At 39.6% G+C, this 22275-nt stretch overlaps 2 protein-coding genes across 3 annotated transcripts in view; both read left to right on the plus strand.

Moving 5' to 3' along the window:
* atp2b3b (ATPase plasma membrane Ca2+ transporting 3b) overlaps window positions 1-3893 on the plus strand; it is a 39996-nt gene extending 36103 nt beyond the window's left edge. Inside the window, exon 21 of the mRNA XM_062540650.1 lies at window positions 3739-3893. Coding sequence (XP_062396634.1) covers window positions 3739-3764 — 26 coding nt within the window. The 3' untranslated portion in view covers window positions 3765-3893. The remainder of the gene's footprint in view (window positions 1-3738) is intronic.
* A 5217-nt stretch (window positions 3894-9110) lies between these two features.
* The window catches only part of haus7 (HAUS augmin-like complex, subunit 7), a 34107-nt gene continuing 20942 nt past the window's right edge, over window positions 9111-22275 (plus strand). Inside the window, exons 1-10 of one of the 2 annotated variants that reach the window (XM_062540649.1) lie at window positions 9111-9207; window positions 10294-10436; window positions 11008-11123; window positions 11222-11283; window positions 11433-11494; window positions 11884-12005; window positions 12366-12533; window positions 12825-12930; window positions 13344-13568; window positions 14303-14414. In XM_062540649.1, the coding sequence (XP_062396633.1) occupies window positions 10371-10436; window positions 11008-11123; window positions 11222-11283; window positions 11433-11494; window positions 11884-12005; window positions 12366-12533; window positions 12825-12930; window positions 13344-13568; window positions 14303-14414 (1039 nt within the window). In that variant the 5' untranslated portion in view covers window positions 9111-9207; window positions 10294-10370. Of the gene's footprint in view, window positions 9208-10130; window positions 10437-11007; window positions 11124-11221; window positions 11284-11432; window positions 11495-11883; window positions 12006-12365; window positions 12534-12824; window positions 12931-13343; window positions 13569-14302; window positions 14415-22275 lie in introns of those variants that run through there. The other variant, XM_062540648.1, reaches the window with a different exon arrangement.

The raw sequence follows: 22275 nt of genomic DNA on the forward strand, positions 1-22275 counted from the left end.
ACAGTAAAAAAGCACAGACACTGTCCAATTCCAAAGCTTTAAAACCATCTAGTTTACTTATATAAAGGGCTCCTTTGTCTTTTATACTTCACACTTTCTCAAGGCAGAAGGGGACCCAAGATTCTTTTGAGCTTTATCTGAGACTTGGAGTTTAAAGACAAATCAGGATAATGGGGGAGGTGATGAATTGAACAGGATGTGAGGTCATCAGCATTAACGTTTCCTTTTCCATCCCAGCTTCTCTAACCACTAGCTCTCCCTCTCCCTCTCCTGCTTCTTCTATTCCTTGGCTCCTTTTCTCAGCTTTGTTCTTTGTGTTCTTGGTCATTTTCTTTGCCTAGTGCACTTAGGAAGGTCTATTGAGTAAAGCGTTTTTTTTCTTCAACTTTTCTGTTTGTTTGTTTGTTTGTTTTAACAATGACGTTTTTCCATCAAGCTTTTCCTTTTGAAGGGCGGCGTGGGGACATTGGACAGTGGACATTGATCTGGCATGCTAGAACCCAGAGGCGGGGGGGGTGGTTTCACACAGCGACTGATTATTAACACCCTTCATCATGGTCCATCTCAAAACAGATGTGGGCGTTATACTCGAAAGTTTACCCGTATCCATGCAAACAAAGAAAAAAAAAATGAAAACAAACAACGCCACCGAAAGAAAGTGTTTTCAAATCTTTCAGATTTGCATGAAGTATTTTTTTCTTGCTGACAAACAGGCTCATTGGAAAAACAGATAAGCACTTAACCAAATGCTTGACCGTTCCTTCCTTCCTGTTTGTTTGTTTGTTTGTGTTTGGAATTTCTTTGTTTCTCTTTGCGTTCATTTAGCTTGTTTTTCCTTTGCTGTGTGAGCCTGAGTGGGGGTGGAGGGTGTTTGTTCGGTGGGGTGGGGTGGGGGGGGTTGGGGGGTTACAGGGAAAGGGCTGAAGAGGTGACTGCACTTACCTGACCACGGCAAAGGAATGTGTTAATCAATGTCCTCACACATGAGCAGATACACTCAGACGCATGTGTGTGTGTGTGTGTGTGTGTGTGTGTGCGCGTGCGTGTCTATCTGTGTGTGTGTGTGTGTCTGTGTGTTGTATGTTTGTTCCTGCTTTGGTCTGATTCGTCCTCTCAGCATGAGCCTGGCTGGGTGCCATCGTGCATCTATTTATTTGTTTATTTATTTATTTTCCTACTTGTTTGTCTGAAACAGAGACGAGGCAGCTGCACTGGACTGGGGGAATTAAAACACACACACACACACACACACACACATCCTCATGCACCCTCACACTCACACCCCAGGCTCTTGTTTTCTGATCATGTTTTTTGGCATTCCTCTCTTCTCCTCATTAGCCGGCCTGAGAGCTTCACCGCCAGCTCTTCTTCCTCCTCTTCCTCCTCTTCTTCTTGTCTTCTGCACCTGTCTGCTCTGCTGCATGTCCAGTGATGCTCGTGCTGCCTCACCTCTTCACTCACTCTGCTCACACTCACTCACTCACTCACTCACTCTGCTCACTCTCACTCACTTTACCGCTCACAATGCTAACTCACTGACACACTCACACAATCACTCACTCAATCACTCACAATAGACAATCACTCACTCACAATACACAACCACTCTTACTCACTCACTCACTCACTCTCACTTACTGGCACTACTATCACACACATACTGTACATGCACACACATACACACGCACACGCACACGCACACGCACACGCACACACTCACAAACATGATGACTCTCATTCTGTGTGGCCCAACCCCATATTGGCTTGTAAATCATTCACATTCAAACTACACGGCATTGCAGAGTAATCCACATTTCCTACACTTGTGTCAGTTATAATATACATACACCTTGGATTTGGTGACATTTCTAGGTTCATTCAGTGTATTTCAGCTGCTGAATGATTGTCATTGGCCTACATTGATCAATTTGAATTACTTGACTGCAATGCCTCTCTAAATGCTCAACCGGTCAGTAAAGCCCCAAAGTGCCCTAATGTCATTAACCTTTGTTTGCACATTCATGTACCATTTTCCAACTTTTGACCCAGATATCACATTGCAGCACGGACTTGCTTATTGAGCATGGAACTGTTTGCATGGTTCAGACAACTATTCTCTGCTGTTACATTTGAATTATTAACAGATGAATGGACAGTGGGGATTGTAGTGAACCCACGCATGGATACCATATAGACATGAACACAAAGGAAGATATTGTGTATCATTTAATCATTTAGTCTAGTAGGACTCTGTCAAACCCAACTCTCTTGCTTTTGCTAACTCAAAGTGTTTGATGGCTTGATGATGCATGCTGTCATTTGACATCGACCACATGTTCACGTGACTGGAATTCCATTGCCCCTTCCATTCCATTTTGCTCACACTCTTTCATACTCTGAAGTGAACACTAAGTCCAGGATGTTACATGGGCCAATGAGGCTTCAGGTCCTGTCCTCTTCCCTGTCCTGTTAGTAGGTGCAGTGCCCTATGTCTTTTCCCTGTGGGATATAGATGCTCCCCAACCCTATCCCTCTAAACCCACATTCAGAGGACCCTCAGTCTATCTATCAGTGTGCCTGCCTCCTTTGATTTCCATCTAACTGTGTCTGCCCGGCATTCCATTGCAGATTCTAACCCACACGTTTTTTTCGTTTTGTTTTGTTTTGTCCTTCGTTGTACTCTGCCAGAGGGCAGCCGACTCTAGAACACATCTGGCCCGGATCTGGCTGTGATGTGGCCTGGGCCTGGGAGACCCGGCCCACCCGATCAAAGCCAGATCCGTCGAGAGAGTCAGCTGTGATCAGGGCTATGTGTGTATCAAAGCAACGTGCTCAAAACAGCAGCATACTTTATGGTCAATTTAAACTGCAAGTCTCTTATCTGGTCAGTATACACACATAGTTAGCATTGAGTTTGTATTGGCTTGTACCTCTGTGCTTAAAGTGTGTCTCTGTGTGTCTGAGGCTTGGTGTCTTTTATGTTTGACCTCACACGAATGTCCATTGTCTTGTTGACTGTGAGTGAAAATTGTGAACTGACAGTTTGAGATCATTTCCAACACTGTTTGATTTTTATTTCTTCTGGTTTGGTTTCTTTTCTTTTGTCATCTCTCTTCCTTGGTAAAACTCTTCAGATCAGGTTGTGATACACTTTCATTTTAGGTTTGCACATGAATCTTTGATCATGTTTGACATCAGATCGTCAAATATTTACAATATCCATTCCCTCACAATTCCTAGAAGCAGTCAAACTGATTTTGTTCACCAAAGATAACAAGCAGAAACAGACTAGAAATGATCCCATATTGTATATCACATATTTCATAGCAACCTGATCTTGAGTTGTGTTTGCACTCCTGAGGCATGTACCAAACAGATGGAGTTTTGTGTCCCAACGGTTCCTCATGACTGTTACTGATGATCTGTTTTCATTTCCCTCCTAACTCTTCCTCCACCCAAAATCTTCCCTTTTTTATTTCTCTTTTTTTCTCTCAATGTCTGTTCCTGTTCCTCTACCCCTCGTTATTTGCTATCTTTCTGTCCCTCTCACTCTCTGTACCCCTCTTCCTCTGTGATTCTTTGCAATCCTTTGTTTCTTTTGGGCTCCCCCACCTCTCTCTCTCTCTGCCCCTTCTTCCTCTTCCTCCTTGGCCATCCTCTCTTTCTCTCTTTTTTGCTCTTCTTCTTCCTCCTCATCCCCCGCTCCCCCTCTCTTCTTGCACCTCCCCCCACCTTTAGATGCGGGTGGTGAAAGCGTTCCGTAGCTCCCGTAATGAAAGCATCGAGAAACCCGAATCCAGGAACTCCATCCACAACTTCATGGCCCACCCCGAGTTTCTCATCAACGACTTCATCCACAACATCCCACTGATCGACGACACCGACCTCGAGGAGACCGAGTCTGACCTCTCCAAGCACAACCACCACCTGCACTACCAACAGCAGTACACCAATGTCCACCCGGCTCTGCGCAAGCCCCCGCCACCACCACCCCAACCCCCGCAGCGCACCCGCCCCCGGCCCTACCGCCAGTACAGCCTCCCCGTCACCCCCAACCGCAACAACAACGCCATCGAGCCTGGGCGGGGGCCCCCCCCGACAGACCCCTCCACCCATCACTGGACCTCCATGACCCGACAGCAGGGCTGCCCTCTCCTCAGTCTGGAGACCTCGTTATGACTGCCACCCCCTCCACACTGGGTGACTCGTATGAGAGAAGTAAAAAAAAAAGAATAAATCTATTTAAAAGTATTTAAAAACAAATAAACAAACGAACAAAAAGACTTCTGAGGACCAGAGGTGTGTTGAGGAGACAGACCAGAGGAGAGGAGACACAGGTGGGTGTGGGGGGGGAGTGGGGAAACGGTCCATCGGATACGGGTCGGAGTCCAGTTGGTGCTTCACGTCCTTAACGCACACAGATCCAGCCATCCAGCTGCCCACTCGCCCACCCACCCATGCATAGTCACAGTGGATCCAATCACCCAGTGAGTCTCTGCCGCCGTCCTGTGCCACAGTCCCCTTTCACCTGTCTGTGCGAAACCCACACACCCAAACCTCTGGCACCCTCCCTCCTCTCCTTGGGCAGACCTCCTCTCATCTCGGAATGCTCGTTCTGCCAGGGAACGGCCGGCTTCCCGCCCACGGGGCCTCCTGAAGGACTGAAGAGGGAGGGCGTGTGGGCCGCGGCCCTGTGAAGGCGGGCCTCGAGTAGAACTAGACAAGAGGAGTCGTAAACTGTGACATCCCAAGACAACAACAACAACAACAGGCTCCGAGGAGGCAAAATAAAGAGGGAGGGGGGGTCTACTCATTCCACCTTTTACCGACCTGTGTTAGTAGTCTTATAGTATCACTGACCTTTTAAACATCTTCATCCTTAAGACTATTTATTTATTTATTTATTTATTTATTTTATTTTTTTATAGTATGTAACAGATGCTTTATGGATTAGCTTTGATATTGATTTGTTTATTTATTCATTTCATGAGTTGTTTGCTCAAAAATCAAACTTCTTTTTTATTTCCATGATCACGTTGTCTATCTTCTCTCTATGTGTGTGTGTATGTGTTGTGTCTGTCCTGAAAACAGAAAAAAATATATAACAAAAATACTAACAAAACAATGATACAATACATTGAAAATCCTAATCGTTAATAAATTATAATGCGTCTGCTAGGAAAACATAAAAGAAGAAAAATTTACAAAAAAGTGATGCCACCACCATACCATAATCCAGTGAGAAAAGTAAATGGACAGAACCATGCTTTTTGTTTCGGAAACGAAATCTGTTTCTGCAAATGATTCTGCAGCCGATTACGGTCTGGGAAGAATTGGCAGGCGTATTCCAGTAACGTCTTTTGTTTTGATTGAGACAATCCTTGAACAAATATGATTCTCATTTCTGCAGTTCCTTTGTTTGTTTGATTTGGATTTTTCCAGATCTTGATCAACATGTTAGTTCAACATCAGGGCCTAGCCCCTTATCTTTAGAGTTAATAATCAGAATCCAAAAGGAAGAGAAGGATAGTGGGATGATAGCTTTGTTTTCTTATCTGTGCGTAGGCCTAAGCCCTCTCCCTGGGCTGCATCTCTAGATGCCGTAGAGCTGAAAGGGTACGACCAAAGCAGCATGAGATGATCACAGAGTGAATTAGTGACCTCTTGGTGCATGTTCACTGTGGCTCTCCATGAATGCCTCGCTACGGATGGAGTTTTGAATCTTTTTTTGTAAACAAAAAAGATGCATTGACCCTTTAAACACTGACACAGAGATTCATCTACTATGTGAATACACTTTAGCAGACCCTTTAATTACATGTCTCAGCGTCATTCATGGGCTCATGGTGTAATGTAAAATAATAATATATATATATATTATATATTTATTACAAATATAAAATGTCTCAAACTCTGTTTTGTCATACATATCTTGTAAAAGATATGAGCTATGTCCTCTCTCATTAGACATGCCGATGTCTATATATGCTCGTAATGACAAACAGTCAGTTTGTAACATCATAGTGGCCACCAGAGGAAAATTTGACAAAAGATCACTGTTTTTTTTTTCAGTTCATTAATATCTCTTAGCACCTATTTGCACCAAATCCTAATCATTCCACCCATACCATGACATGCTGAAACATTCCATTGATCCAAAGTACCACATAAGGGATAACTTCCAACTGTATCTGACTATTCTCTGGGTTGGTACTGTTCAGATCATAATGCTTTTGTCAATGCATTGCAATGCAATACAATCACGTAAAGAATGGTACAGGCACTTATGCAACAGACTGCCCTGTCCACAGATATGTGAAATAGGCATGATGACTTGTATATAGGGCTCTCAGAAATCCTTTATCTGTATAGAATTATTTTCTAGAAGGCCCACTTTGTCGGAAAACTGGATATAAATTTGAAAGACGACATTGCAAGTGTGATCGCGGCCGTTTCAATGTTGCATCGGTTTGATTGATTCTGTGCAGAGCATGTGTTGATATCATGGTGTGTGCCTCACCGTCGTCATTCTTTTTACTTCACCTTTGTCTTTTGGTGGTTACAATTTCACTCACTCCACTGTGTCCTGTGAGCAGAAGATGGATGTAGTTCTCCTCTCTCTTTGCAGCACGCGTGTTGTGTGTGCTGAATTTAATGTGTGTTGTTGAATGCAAGTGTTCTGTCTTATATGGATTCAGAAGCAGACAGGGAGCAGTGCTCCTGAAGGGAACACAGGGTCCATGCCTCTGACTCTTGTTTCATTTGCTTTAATTGAACTTAAATTGTTCTAATGCCCACACTTTATTGGAGACAAAAAAATGAGCTAAGGTGCTAGTACAATATATATAGATATAAACCTTGGCGTAGTGCATTGATTATCATTCCCTCTGTTTGTGTGTTTGGCCTGAAATGGAGTCACAAGGTCCTGACAGTTCCAGTGGAGTCTGATGGTCAGTCAGAGCGCTGGCAGGTCCAAGGACAGGTGACCTCACTTGAGAGGTCAAAACACCAGAGCTGTGGCGCTCACATGTGCAGATCAGCACGAGAGAGAAAGACTCACCACACTAAAGCTTCTCGTATAGCTGTGCACACATTATCATTTCATATTCAAACTCATACACCAACAGATGGGTGTCTATCCTGAAAATATGACTGGCAAGTATATTCTGCTACTCATTCTGTAACCACTCTGTCCAGACTGTACTTAATTTGATTATTTTGCTTGGAACTGGTATACTTTTTCTGCCATCACCAGATTCCATTTAAAACGTAAAATGCTGACTAAAAAATGAATCCAAAAGTCTGTCTGCCTTTTTGTTTTGTTCCATTCTGTTGGAGTTGGAAAGTCACCTGAGGTGAAGCAGAAAAAAAGACACAAAATGTGAAAAGAATATATAATATATTTAATATAAAAAGTTATAAATTATTGTACAACTGCACCACCGCTGTACATTTTGCCAAAATGTGCACATGTGCATCTTTTCTTTACTTTTTAGGACACATGGTCGTTTTATCACGTTTTCTTTCTTTTTCCTTTCCTGATGCAATTGAACAGCTTGTAAATTATTATTAATTAATATTATTATTATTATTATTATTATTATTATTATTGATTCTTCCCACAATGCTCTTTCTACTGATGGAATAACATAGACAATTGCACATTCTCCTGAGCATATCTTCTGTGCTACAAAGAAAAAAGACAAAAAAAATCAGACTATAAAATATATTAACTACCTGCCTGTTACTTAAGAGAAAAAAAATATATCTATATATGATGAAAGAACACACCTGTATACTGTAGACCAAACTGTATGGAACTCTAAGAATTACTGGGAAAATAAGTCAACACTTTTTGTCTGTATAAAAAAATCAAAGTATTCTACAATAATAACTTTGACCAGTGTCTGTGGTTGTGTCTTATTGTCTGACTGTACTTTCATCTCCTTTTATTGCATGTCTGACGCTCTGTATAGGTCAAATCTGTATTTATCTTTTATTAATCATCTTTTGTTTTTTTCAGTCCTCATTACCTATAATGTTCACGAAACTCCCCACTGAAAGGATGCAAAGGAAACTCATAAAATCTATTTATAAACTTCACGCTTATTATCTGTCAAACTCAACATCAGAATGTGTGGCCCTCCCCTGAAGGAAGTCTCAGATATGAGCTTTCAAAGCATATATTTTCATAGATGTATTTGAAGCATGATATATGACAGATGACATGAAAGATATAAATATCTAAATGTATGGTGCAGTCCATTATGATTCTCCAGGGTCTGGTGGAATTCAGTGAACTAAGTACACTGGATCTTTATTTGGGGCACATTATTGTAGGATATATGGTCCAGCATAAGGTGCAACTCCATTGTTATTGAATTAGGCTATGTGGATTTTACACAGGCTTCAGCCCTCCAACACTACAAACGCTGCAACATGCCATTTTAGGCTACATTTTGATTTTGATTTTCTTCTCTTTTTTTAATGACTTAAAATAATAATTAAAAAAAAGTTCTGCTGGTGAAATTTGAAGTTTAAATTCCAACGGTCAAAATGACCCAAAAAGGCATCCTGCATGTTTGCTTTATCCCCGTTTTACTCAACCCTGGATGTCTCCATCATACCTACACTTTGACCTGATCAGGAACACCATGTCCAAGAGCCTATAAGGACAGAGGGCTATTAGGCCTCTTCAGCACAGACTGTCTTTGTCAGTGTACCCACGCACACAAGTAGATTAAAAGGTGTAGAAAAAAATCAACTGCCGCAGGAGTTCTCACAGTTCGAGTATATGCATATTTGAATTTAGGGAAGGCATTGTTTTTTAAATCTACTAAACACTTTGAGGTAGATTCCATGATTCTTGTGAAAGGTTGTTGATATTTGATCTTATTTGCTAATCAGATTGCACCCTCCTCTCCATGGTCCTGAAGAGATGTTGTCATTGGCTGTTGGAATTGTTTGGCCTGTCTGCCATTTCTTCTCCCCTCAGCTTCAGAGCCACGGTGTAGGCTTCTGAAAACAGATATTTATTTGTGTTTATTTATTCATTTTGATTGATTGATTTTGTTTGAGTGCACAGGGACAGCAAGAGAACCACAAGGAGCAATCATCCGCAGATTGAAATGGCTCCTCCACATTTAACAGACCACTCCAGTATGATGCTGAAGTGCCATACAGATTTCAGATATCAGCCCACATACAGTAGGTACTTCTGAGGAGAGTCATAGGCACTACATGAATGTAATATGCTGGAGGCATGTCTGAAAAAGCAGTGCCTTAAAAATACTCACGTAGGCCTACACACAATACTGCTGAGATGGTATATTGACTTTCATCCCATTCCATTTATTGTCAGTGACGATTTATGAATCCATCATGGCATTTTTTTCTCAGTTCAACATAGGCTACTTTCACTCAAGCTTACGTCACAGACCACTTGGAGGTGCTAAAGATATCGGAGTTGTGGTTGATTTGACCATCAGTTAACTTCGAAACAAGCACCTCACTTTGGATAGACAATATCATAGGAGTGATTTACATCAAAACTTCTAAACTGGTTTAGACTCAACATTTGGGTCCTCAAGACATAAAATGTGAAAAGTGTTCATAATGTAGGCCTATTTAACATAAAAAGTTATAAATGATTGTACAACTGCAAAGAAGCATCTAGATTGGAGTAGCCTAACTCAATATTTGGCACCTTCAAGTTTAGTTAAAAGACATTTACCAAAATCAAAGCCAAGGAGCCAAAAGTGGACGAACACAGGGATGGCTATAAAAACGGTGCTTTAAATAAACTTTTATAGAATTTGAGCCAGCTCCTTTTCTTTGTGGTCTCTGTGGCAAAGCAGCATTTGTTTGCACCTTTAACCGCATGGCATAGCCTGGCTACAACTGCTCAAAGACGTGCAAACGCCCAGAAATGCCCATGTGTGAAAGAATAGGCCTACTGAAGAAGCGCCTTGGGGGTATTCCAAGTATGTGGTTTAGTGACAAACTTAACTAGTTAAGAGTTAGTAGTAAGCCTACACCTCCTACAAAAAGAGACACAGGTTTAGGCCTTTGAGTTTAACTTAGGTCACTAAACTTGGAATAGGTGAGGTACGAGTTCATATAGCCTAGATCTACTGCTGCATATTTCATATGGTGATGGCACCAAAAAAACAAATTGACAACCATGGAGTTAGCATAAAAATTAAGTCCATGACGAGCTATAGAAGTTAGGCGATAAGGCCTCTGCAATTTAATTACAGACACCCTTCCAACGTTTACACTCCAAAACCATAGGTGACAGCAGAGCGTTTGTTATCTTCTACAAAGGCACCAGCTGAACCACCAGTCCAAGGTCTGCGTTTCCTGTTGATATGGCGGGTGGTTCAAAACAACAACATGCAGCAGTGCTGTCGCAGGAGATTTACAACTCTTTACAGGTAAACTTTGAGTTACTTTGTCTTTGGTCATACGATGCTGTATGACATCAACTACCGAACTGCATATTTGTCTCAGGCTTTGGTTATTTTAGAGTATTATATTTTCTAGCGTTAGCTAGTAGCCACCCCAAGTTGTCATTTAGCGAATTTGCAGATGTTGCTCATTCGAAGTGATAAACTAGGCTACCCTTATTTCTTATTTGAGTAATCTTTGATATTTAATTAAGCGTGATAACTTTTGATGATAACGTCACACTTAACATGTGGCTTGCTAGCGTTTTAGCGTCATGGTCATCCTTAAAATTGGCTAGCCGGGGTAAACATGGTCCAGGGAAGGGACATTCGAAAACGCTGAAAAACCGTCAATCACTTTTTTTTTTGTCAGAGCCATAGACTCTAGAACAGTATGGTCAGAAGAACTGTCCCTGTCCGACCTTTACGAAAACAGAATTCATTAGTTCCAAGGCTATGCCAAAGATACTTAAATACCCTTGCTTTTTCAACCGTCTCTGGCTATGCGTTTAAATATTGTAACTTAACTGAAGTAAATAATTCCAACATTTCCCTTTAGACACTGGGGTGCCCTCTGGTAGAAGGCCTCTGTCTGAGAGAAGCAGAGAGCATTCAAGAACTTCTCTGCACCCCATCTGTTCATCGCACTGATATTTTAAAATGGATTTGTGTCAGGTATACAGTTTCAAGCATTTCACCATTCTATGTGTAGATGTCTAGAGTTGTCAGGATATAATTAAAAGACACCCTTCTTTGTCTTCTCTTTCTCAAAGCATTTGTCCACAGTTGAATGCAAAGCTGGATGTGCCGAGGAGTAAAGAAGGACAGACAGATGGTAAGACAGCTGGGTGGATGGATGTGGTCAGGTCAGCTGCTGAAGGCTTATTTTGTTGTTTGTCGTGTTGCAACATTTAAAAGTGATTATTAGGGTAGCGGTCAATAAATATTGCCTGATTATCTAATGTTGCATTATCTTTCATGCAGTACTTGTTCGCTTTGGCCATGAACTGATGCTGTGTGATCTCAACGACGTGGATTTAATAAAGGTAAAAAGCCGTTCAAAGGCCTACTTGTTGCAATGGCTTCTGGCAGACCTACTGTAACTCATAATTTTTAATCCTTTGGAATAAATGTAGCCGTAAACAAATAGGTTGTTTTTATGTGCACACCAGAATTTCTCATGCACACATTTGGTCATTTTGTCCTGGACAAAAGAAGTTTCTGGTCTGGACTAAAACGTGGAAAAGGTTGCTCACATACAGTTTGTGGCTTTAAGTTTCCTGTGCATACCAGAAACTTTTGCTTGCACATTCAAAACCTGATACACTCCAGAAACGTTGTCGTGTCCACCTAGGGTTTTGGTGTGACTTTAAAATATTGATTTGCTGTAGTTGTACTAGCTCACTGTACAACTCCTGATCTTTTCGTTCCCCAGGGTGTTGCTCCACTACTGCGTCAGCTTCGCTTCCTAGAGCAACTCATAAGCCTGATATCTGGCCCCATATTCAATAACAGCAGTATCACCTGTCCAGACAGCAGTGCCGTTTCCTCTGATGGGTATGTTTTATACATGGTTACATGTATAACTTATGTGTTAATCTTGTAGATTTGTTGTTTTTGCCTCTATTTTAGGTCTGGATTTTCTCGCTCTTGTCTGTCTTGTCTGTCCAAACCTTAGGTTATTATGTTGTTATAATATTGTTTTAAGGGTTTATGTATTATATTATTTTAATGTTTTAACTATAGTAATAAACATCTAATTAGAGCCAACGTATTATTGCTCATACCCATCTCATCCTGGTGTTTGACTCGTATTCAGGGCTGCCATAGTTGTAATATTAAACTAAAGTCTGGTGGGAACTAGCTAAAGTGTTGCTGCTGGTACCCATCTGATGCTGATGCTTGCCCTGTGCCCAGGCCTGTTTTGAGTGGGGACCCTAAGGGCCCCAAGAGGAGTGACCGGCTGCTAAGGGAGCTCGTGTCCCAGTCCCAACTGCTCCAGCAGCTGCAGAGCTCAACCCTTAGCCCCCTGCCATCCAACGTCAGGTGCCTCCTGGCCACGGCAGGCAAGACCTCCTCTGCTGGGCAAGTATTGCGCTTCGGACAAAGATCCTTGATTCCTAACTAACTATACTGTGAAAGAAATTGAAGACTTTGGTGTCTGACTGAGGTGTCAATAAATAAGTGGTGCTTTATGAATACAAAGCAAAGCAGCAATTGTTTTTTTTAGTAGAGCACAGGACTGCAATTTCTTTTCCCTTAAACTAATATGTTATTACCAAATAATTATTGACACCCTAATACAACATATTATTTTGAAAATGAAATTTTAAATTCTGTGTGTCTAATATGAAACTTTTCTGTTTTGTCTTAAAGAGGAAAGCAGAAGTTTGTTCCTAAGAAAGTCACTGAGACTGAGCTGAAAGAGGCTGCAGCACAACTACAGTCAACAAAGAACACTTTGGAAGAACTTCAGAAAGAGGTTGGTCCCCATGTAAAAGCTTCTTAGTGTCATACGTCAAAAAGAGATCACTCAAAATGGGACAGAATTTCTTTAATATGCTGTTCATGTTACACAGGGAGCACATTGGGTTTGCTTGTCACATTAAATGTAAACAAAGTTGACTTGACTTGTTGATTTCATATGAAGGCCACAAGTGGGGAAATCTGTGATGTCAGTTTTGTTCATTTTGGGGAAAGTGAAAGTGAAAAACATATGAGCTCTCTAGGTGACTTGCCAGATGGCATGTATGCCCCTGCCCTGTTTGAACGGACCCCCTGCTTACACTGTTTCTCTATCTCCTTTCTTACTTGTTCTCTTGTTCTCATCTGTCATTCTCCCTGGTGCCTCCCATGTCATCATCATCTTCATCATCGTCTTCATCATCATGTCAGTGTGAGTTCCTGGAGTCTGGCACGTCGGTCCCTAGCTCCCCACCGCGTCAAGCTCTGTCTCCTTGCACACTGCGTGTGGCCGCCACAGACCTGCAGCAGCTCATGTCCACCTTCGGCCACATCTACTATGACTTCAAGGGCTACTGTGAGAAGCCTCTGCCGAAACCGCCCCTCAACACCGACACCTTCCAGACAGTGCATCAGCTTCTACAGGCCAGCAACATGGTAGAGCCTATTTATTTTCAGTACACATTTAGGCGGTGATCGCATTAGCCAGCGGCAAGCAGCAGCGGCAAGTGTAACGCAACACTCAGACCGTCACCATAATAATAATAATCCAAAACATTCTATCTCGTTTCTAAGTTACACTAGCGGACAATCTTTGTTGGGTCAAAATGCCCTGTTGTAATCTTGTTGTATTGGTCAAAATACCTGAACATTCTAAAACTGACATTGATGAGCCAAGCGTTGCGCTTGAAAGTTGAACCAACACACAATTTGTTCAACGCTAGCGGTACGCCAGCGCTGTCACCGGTGCGCTGACGAACCATAGAGAACAATAGGAAACCTGCCGCTTGCCGCTGGCTAATGTCATCCCGGCCTTAGACTCTAGATTTATTCTACACATCTACATTTACAGATGCACTTTTCATAGTGACTACTTACAAATAAGGCACTGACCAGGTCCTTGAGAAGTCATTGTTGGTTGATTTGACACAAAAAGCCCATGAGAAGCTTAAGGTTTAAGGCCCATCCACACCCAGAACTAGTGACAACTTTGTTGTCGTTATAGTATGAGCGTGAACATTGTTGTTTTGATTAATTGTTATTGTTATCAATGTGGGCCTTCATTGTAAGTTCACATTAAATGTACCGCGTTGCTCTTTCTTTCTTTATTTCTTTCTTTTTCTCTTTCTTTGGCTTCTCTCTGGTTTCCTCTCTCACATGGACACCCTCAGGAACTTAAGGCATATGAACATTTGACAGACACCTCATCATCCATGAATGATACCTTAACCGATCTGCAGACAGGAAAGCGCTTTCACACCAGTGGAGAAATGCAGAGCTTAAGTGAGTAGACATTACCAAAAATATGCTGTACAGTTCTATATGCCTATAAAAAGTCCTCATACTCCTTTGAAATAATTACAGTGCATGAAAATGCACTGTACTGTTCTTCCTCGGTCTTCTTCTTATTACAGTGCATGAAAATGCACTGTACTGTTCTTCCTTTTCTTCTTATTATAGTGCATGAAAATGCACTATACTGTTCTTCCTAGGCTTCTTATTACAGTGCATGAAAATGCACTGTACTGTTCTTCCTATTCTTCTTATTATTACAGTGCATGAAAATGCACTGTACTGTTCTTCCTAGGCTTCTTATTATTACAGTGCATGAAAATGCACTGTACTGTTCTTCCTAGTATTCTTCTTATTATTTTTCTTCTTCTAACGCTCGCAATTCAGCTTGAACCGTTAAACGTAGAAACTTCATTCAAACTTCGTTGCGTAGGTCTTGCTTATGCCATATGTGCTTTGTATTTTTCAACTTTGTAACTTTTATACTTTTTGAACTATTAAATAAAAACTATTAACAATTTCCCCATAGACTTAACATTGCTCATTATGACATCACGGCAGCAATTAGAATGTTACGCCAGGTGGCCAGTCCAGGTGCAGCAGCTCTCTCTCTCTCTCAGGCTGGCTCTCTTGAGACTACATTTTCTGTTCCCCTGTATCAACTGTATCAACATAAGTCTTCCTAATTCCATCCAACTTTCTATCCATTCATCTTCTTCAAACCATTCACTCATTCACCCATTCTAAACAGTCTGCCTATCAACATCAATTAGACGCTCTACATTCAACTTTTAAACAATCTACTCTGTCTCAGGCTGGCTCTCTTAAGACTAGCCAGTTAAATTGATTACACCTGTATCTGTATCCACTACTCTCAGTAGAGAGCTGTGTCTCTCCACTCTACAAGAATATAAGGCACATTCCATCCAACTTTCTATCCATTCATCTTCTTCAGACCATTCACTCATCCACCCATTAAACTGTCTATCAACATCTATTAAACAATCTGCCTATCAACATCCATTAAACTCTCTGTCTATCAACATTAATTAGACTATCTACGTTCAACTTTAAAATTATTTACTCTGTCTCAGGCTTTAAGCATATACACTCTGGCCATCTTAAGACTAGCCAGTTAAATTGATTACACCTGTATCAACTACTCTCAGAGAGCTGTATCAGTGTCTCTCTTAACAAGAATATAAGGCACATTCCATCCAACCTTCTATCCATTCATCTTCTTCAGACCATTCACTCATCCACCATTAAACTGTCAATCAATATCTATTAAACAATCTGCCTATCAACATCCATTAAACATTCTGTCTATCAACATTAATTAGATCTACATACAACTTTTAAAGTATTTACTGTGGGTCCCTCTCAAGCAGCGTTTATATGTCCTCCCTCGCTCCTCGATCCTCAATGATCTACATAAAGAAAGATAGAAGAAGGGCTAGACTATCCCATTGTTGCCGCTCCATCATTCTTTATGTAGATCAGTGAGGAGCGAGAGAGGACGCGTAAACGCTATATGAGAGGCACCTTCTGTCTCAGGCTTTAAGCATACAATCTCATTAAGACTACAGATCCTGTTTCACTACGTCCTCTGTCCACAACTGTTTCAAAATAAAGGTCCTCACTGCTATAATACACTATTAAATCATTTAACCATTGTAACTACTCAACTATTTAACTGTTCAACCATTCCAACTGTCAGTTATCAAGTATGCCTCCAGTCAACTACACGAAACCTCCATGTACCTAGCAACCAACATAGCAACCATTAAAATTAAGCGTTTATGACCGTTTCCATAGCAACCAACATGATTATACTGCAGTAACTTCTTGTTTACTGATAGTGGCCACCATGGATACCCTAGCAACAAATGTTTCAAAATAAAAGTCCTCACTAGCAAGTTAGCTAGTTAGCATGGTTAGCATAGTTAGCATTGTTAACATAGTTAGCATTTTAGCATAACTGCAAAAAAACATCTAACTAAGTTAGCTAATCAACCTGGTTAGCATTGTTAGCAATTTTACCATTGTTAGCATAGTTAGCATTTTTAGCATTATTGCTAGAAATCATCAGTTAAGTTAGCTAATCAACCTGGTTAGCATTGTTATTTTAAGTTAGCATTGTTACCATAGTTAGCATTGCTAGCATAGTTAGCATTGCTAGCATAGTTAGCATTTTTAGCATAACTGCTAGAAATCATTAGCTAAGTTAGCTAATCAACCTTGTTAACACTGTGAGCATAGTTAGCATAGTTGACATTTTTACCATTACTGCATGAAATCAGTAGCTAAGTTAACCAATCAACCTGGTTATCATTGTTACCATAGTTAACATTTTAACATGAATAGAAATCATTAGTTAAGTTAGAACTGGAATGTTTCAGCTTTAAACTGTCTACCTTCACACTATCAACTCTCTGTAAACTATGCAACCACCATATTTACCCTAGCTACACCTTAGTAACCATATCTACATTATCTATCTATTTTTGCATTTCATGCACTGGTAATTCCTTGGAATTGCATTTCTAGTTAAACTTCTTCTTCTAACGCTCGCAATTCAGCTTCAACCGTTTAACGTAGAAACTTCATTCAAACTTTGTTGCGTAGGTCTTGCTTATGCCATATGTGCTTTGTATTTTTCAACTTTGTAACTTTTATACTTTTTAAACTATTAGTTAAAAACTATCACCATTTCCCCCATAGACTTAACATTGCTCATTATGACATCACGGCAGCAATTAGAATGTTACCCCAGCTGGTCAGCCACCTGGGCACCAACTGTCAGTTTCTCTCAGGCTTTACAATCTCTCTGAAGACTACATATTCTGTTCCCCTGTATCCTCTGCGCACAAAAGTATCAAAATAAGTCCTCCTAATTCCATTCAACTTTATATCCATTCATCTTCTTCAAACCATTCACTCATCCACCCATTCTAAACAGTCTGCCTATCAACATCAATAAGACGCTCTACATTCAACTTTTAAACAATCTACTCTGTCTCAGGCTGGCTCTCTTAAGACTAGCCAGTTAAATTGATTACACCTGTATCTGTATCCACTACTCTCAGTAGAGAGCTGTGTCTCTCCATTCTACAAGAATATAAGGCACATTCCATCCAACATTCTATCCATTCATCTTCTTCAGACCATTCACTCATCCACCCATTAAACTGTCTATCAACATCTATTAAACAATCTGTCTATCAACATCCATTAAACTCTCTGTCTATCAACATTAATTAGACTATCTACATTCAACTTTTAAATTATTTACTCTGTCTCAGGCTTTAAGAGTATTCTGGCTCTCTTAAGACTAGCCAGTTAAATTGATTACACCTGTGTCAACTACTCTCAGAGAGCTGTATCAGTGTCTCTCTTAACAAGAATATAAGGCACATTCCATCCAACCTTCTATCCATTCATCTTCTTCAGACCATTCACTCATCCACCCATTAAACTGTCAATCAATATAAAACAATCTGCCTATCAACATCCATTAAACATTCTATCTATCAACATTAATTAGACTATCTACATACAACTTTTAAAGTATTTACTGTGGGTCCCTCTCAAGCAGCGTTTATATGTCCTCCCTCGCTCCTCGATCCTCAATGATCTACATAAAGAAAGATAGAAGAAGGGCTAGACTATCCCATTGTTGCCGCTCCATCATTCTTTATGTAGATCAGTGAGGAGCGAGAGAGGACGCGTAAACGCTATGAGAGGCACCTTCTGTCTCAGGCTTTAAGCATACAATCTCATTAAGACTACAGATCCTGTTTCACTACTTCCTCTGTCCACAACTGTTTCAAAATAAAGGTCCTCACTGCAATAATACACTATTAAATCATTTAACCATTGAAACTACTCAACTATTGAACTGTTCAACCATTCCAACTGTCAGTTATCATCCACTATGCCTCCAGTCAACTACATGAAACCTCCATGTACCTAGCAACCAACATAGCAACCATTAAAATTAAGCGTTTATGACCGTTTCCATAGCAACCAACATGATTATACTGCAGTAACTTCTTGTTTCCTGATAGTGGCCACCATGGATACCCTAGCAACAAATGTTTCAAAATAAAAGTCCTCACTAGCAAGTTAGCATAGTTAGCATTGTTAACATAGTTAGCATTTTTAGCATTACTGCTAGAAATCATCGGTTAAGTTAGCTAATCAACCTGGTTAGCATTGTTAGTAAAGTTAGCATTGCTAGCATAATAAGCATTTTTAGCGTAACTGCTAGAAATCATTAGCTAAGTTAGCTAATCAACATTTTAACATGAATAGAAATCATTAGTTAAGTTAGAACTGGAATGTTTCATCTTTAAACTGTCTACCTTCACACTATCAACTCTCTGTAAACTATGCAACCACCATGTTTACCCTAGCTACACCTTAGTAACCATATCTACATTATCTATCTATTTTTGCATTTTCATGCACTGGTAATTCCTTGGAATTGCATTTCTAGTTATTACAGTGCATGAAAATGCACTGTACTGTTCTTCCTAGGCTTCTTATTAGAGTGCATGAAAATGCACTCTACTGTTATCCGATTTATTCTTATTAGAGTGCATGAAAATGCACTCTACTGTTATCCGATTTATTCTTATAGGTCATTATTCTTCTTCTAACGCTTTTTGTGCGTTCAATTCAGCTTCAACCGTTTAACGTAGAAACTTCATTCAAACTGCGCTGCGTAGGTCTTACTTAGGTGACTTCAGGTATGTATTTTTCAACTTTGTAACTTTTATACTTTTTGAACTATTAAATAAAAACTATTAAAATTTCCCCCATAGACTTAACATTGGATTATGACATCATAATAGGGCAATTAGAATCTTATGCCAGGTGGCCAGCCCCACCTGCAGCAGCTCTCTCTCTCTCAGGCTTTAAGCATACAATCTCTCTGAAGACTACACATATCCTGTTAAACTGTTTCCTCTGTCCACAGCTGTTTCAAAATAAAAGTCCTCACTGCAATAATACACTATTAAATCATTTAACCATTGAAACTACTCAACTATTTAACTGTTCAACCAATCCAACTGTCAGTTATCATCAACTATGCCTCCAGTCAACTACATGAAACCTCCATGTACCTAGCGACCAACATAGCAACCATTAAAATTAAGCGTTTATGACCGTTTCCATAGCAACCAACATGATTTTACTACAGTAACTTCTTTATTCCTGATAGTGGCCACCATAGATACCCTATCAACAAATGTTTCAAAATAAAAGTCCTCACTAGCAAGTTAGCATGGTTAGCATTGTTAGCATAGTTAGCATTGTTAGCATAACTGCTAGAAATGGTTAGCTAAGTTAGCTAATCAACCTGGTTAGCATTGTTAGCATAGTTAGCATTGTTAGCATAGTTAGCATTTTTAGCATAACTGTTAGAAATGATTAGCTAAGTTAGCTAATCAGCCTGGTTATTATTGTTAGCATAGTTAGCATTGTTAACATTTTTAACATAACTGCTAGAAATCATTAGTTCAGTTAGAACTGTAATGTTTAAGCTTTAAACTGTCTACCTTCACACTATCAGCTTTCTTTAAACTATGCAACCACCATGTTTACCCTAGCTACACCTTAGTAACTATATCTACATTATCTACTGTATCCATACATTTTTGCATTTTCATGCACTCGTAATTTCCCTGGAATTACATTCTCTAGTAGGTCATTATTCTTCTTCTAACGCTTTTTGTGCGTTCAATTCAGCTTCAACCGTTTAACGTAGAAACTTCATTCAAACTGCGCTGCGTAGGTCTTACTTAGGTGACTTCAGGTATGTATTTTTTAACTTTGTAACTTTTATACTTTTTGAACTATTAAATAAAAACTATTAAAATTCCCCCCATAGACTTAACATTGTGATTATGACATCATAATAGGGCAATTAGAATCTTATGCCAGGTGGCCAGTCCAGCTGCAGCAACTCTCTCTCTCTCTCAGGCTTTAAGCATACAATCTCTTTCTGAAGACTACATATCCTGTTAACTGTTTCCTCTTTCCACAACTGTTTCAAAATAAAAGTCCTCACTGCAATAATACACTATTAAATAATTTAACCATTGAAACTACTCAACTATTTAACTGTTCAACCATTCCAACTGTCAGTTATCATCAACTATGCCTCCAGTCAACTACATGAAACCTCCATGTACCTAGCAACCAACATAGCAACCATTAAAATTAAGCGTTTATGACTGTTTCCATAGCAACCAACATGATTTTACTACAGTAACTTCTTTATTTTTGATAGTGGCCACCATAGATACCCTATCAACAAATGTTTCAAAATAAAAGTCCTCACTAGCAAGTTAGCTAGTTAGCATGGTTAGCATTGTTAGCATTTTTAGCTTAACTGCTAGAAATGATTAGCTAAGTTAGCTAATCAACCTGGTTAGCATTGTTAGCATAGTAAGCATTGTTAGCATAGTTAACATTTTTAGCATAACTGTTAGAAATGATTAGCTAAGTTAGCCAATCAACCTAGTTACAGTGCATGAAAATGCACTGTACTGTTCTTCCTAGTCTTCTACTTCAACTTCTTATTATTCTTCTTCTAACGCACGCAATTCAGCTTGAACCGTTTAACGTAGAAACTTCATTCAAACTGTGTTACGTAGATCTTACTTAGGACATTGGAGGGATGTATTTTTCAACTTTGAAACTTTTATACTTTTTAACCCTTAGATGCATAGGCTACCAATACCTACACTCTTCCATGAGTGGGGTCAAAAATGACCCCAATTAGAATGCATGCGTTTCTTGCTGTAAACTCAAATAATGTCTCTCATTTTGGTTAAAGATGATGATTTTTATTATATATTTGTCTAAAATGTTTTGATTTCATGTTGGACATATTGATGCATCACTTTTTATTAACATTTTATTACAAAACAGCTTTTAGATAGGCAAAAAAGGTAAACATCCTAAAATTATCTCAACATAGGTGAATAGGGTAACATTTTTAACTTAGAGATATCTTCATGAAACTTTACCAGTTGAATACTCACATAAATAGGAGAAAAAAACGTATTGCAAGTTTTCTGTATTTATGTTTAAATATGCTAATTAGGTCATGTCTAATTAAATATGCGCTAATTTGCATATATGTTTTGATGCGAAGAATCTGACCATTGGAAAAAGCCAGGTTGAAAATATTTTTTTTGTAGTGTTAATATATCAAATAAAAAAACATTTACAGAGGTGATTATGAATATCTTCCTTTGTTATCCAGTAAATCAGAAGGTACTGCCAATTGGCTTAAAAAAAATGATTTTTGCCTTATTTTTAGGCATAAAAAGTCATACAAATCAGGCCAAGAACGCTATATCAACAAATCCCTCTGTAAATATCGCTTGGTGAATTCTGCTTCACAATTATAGGAAGAGCGGACATCGAAGGATCAAAAAGCGACGTCACTATGAACGCTTCGCCGCCACATTATATGATGATACTTAGATTTATGTTGTTGTGTAAAAATAGCCTTCAGGATGGTGAAACTGCTGACATGAGATGTGATAATCAACAGTAAATGTATACCTGACTGCCACAGTTGATAAAAATCAAAAGATCCTAGGGTTAACTTTTGAAATTCCATAGAAAATGCTTGGGGTCATTTTTGACCCCACCTATGCAGATCGGTGGTACTGATACAAAACATTAAATTACTTTAAAAATATAACAGTAAGACACAAATCCAAATGGCCTCATGTCAAAGACAACCTATTTGAGGAATACATAGAAGGTTAAATGAAAAAAAATTAAAATGAAGAAGATACTGCAAGAAAACAACCTCTGGGGTCAT

Source organism: Sardina pilchardus, chromosome 7 (assembly GCF_963854185.1).
Source record: "Sardina pilchardus chromosome 7, fSarPil1.1, whole genome shotgun sequence".
Lineage (NCBI taxonomy): Eukaryota > Metazoa > Chordata > Actinopteri > Clupeiformes > Clupeidae > Sardina > Sardina pilchardus.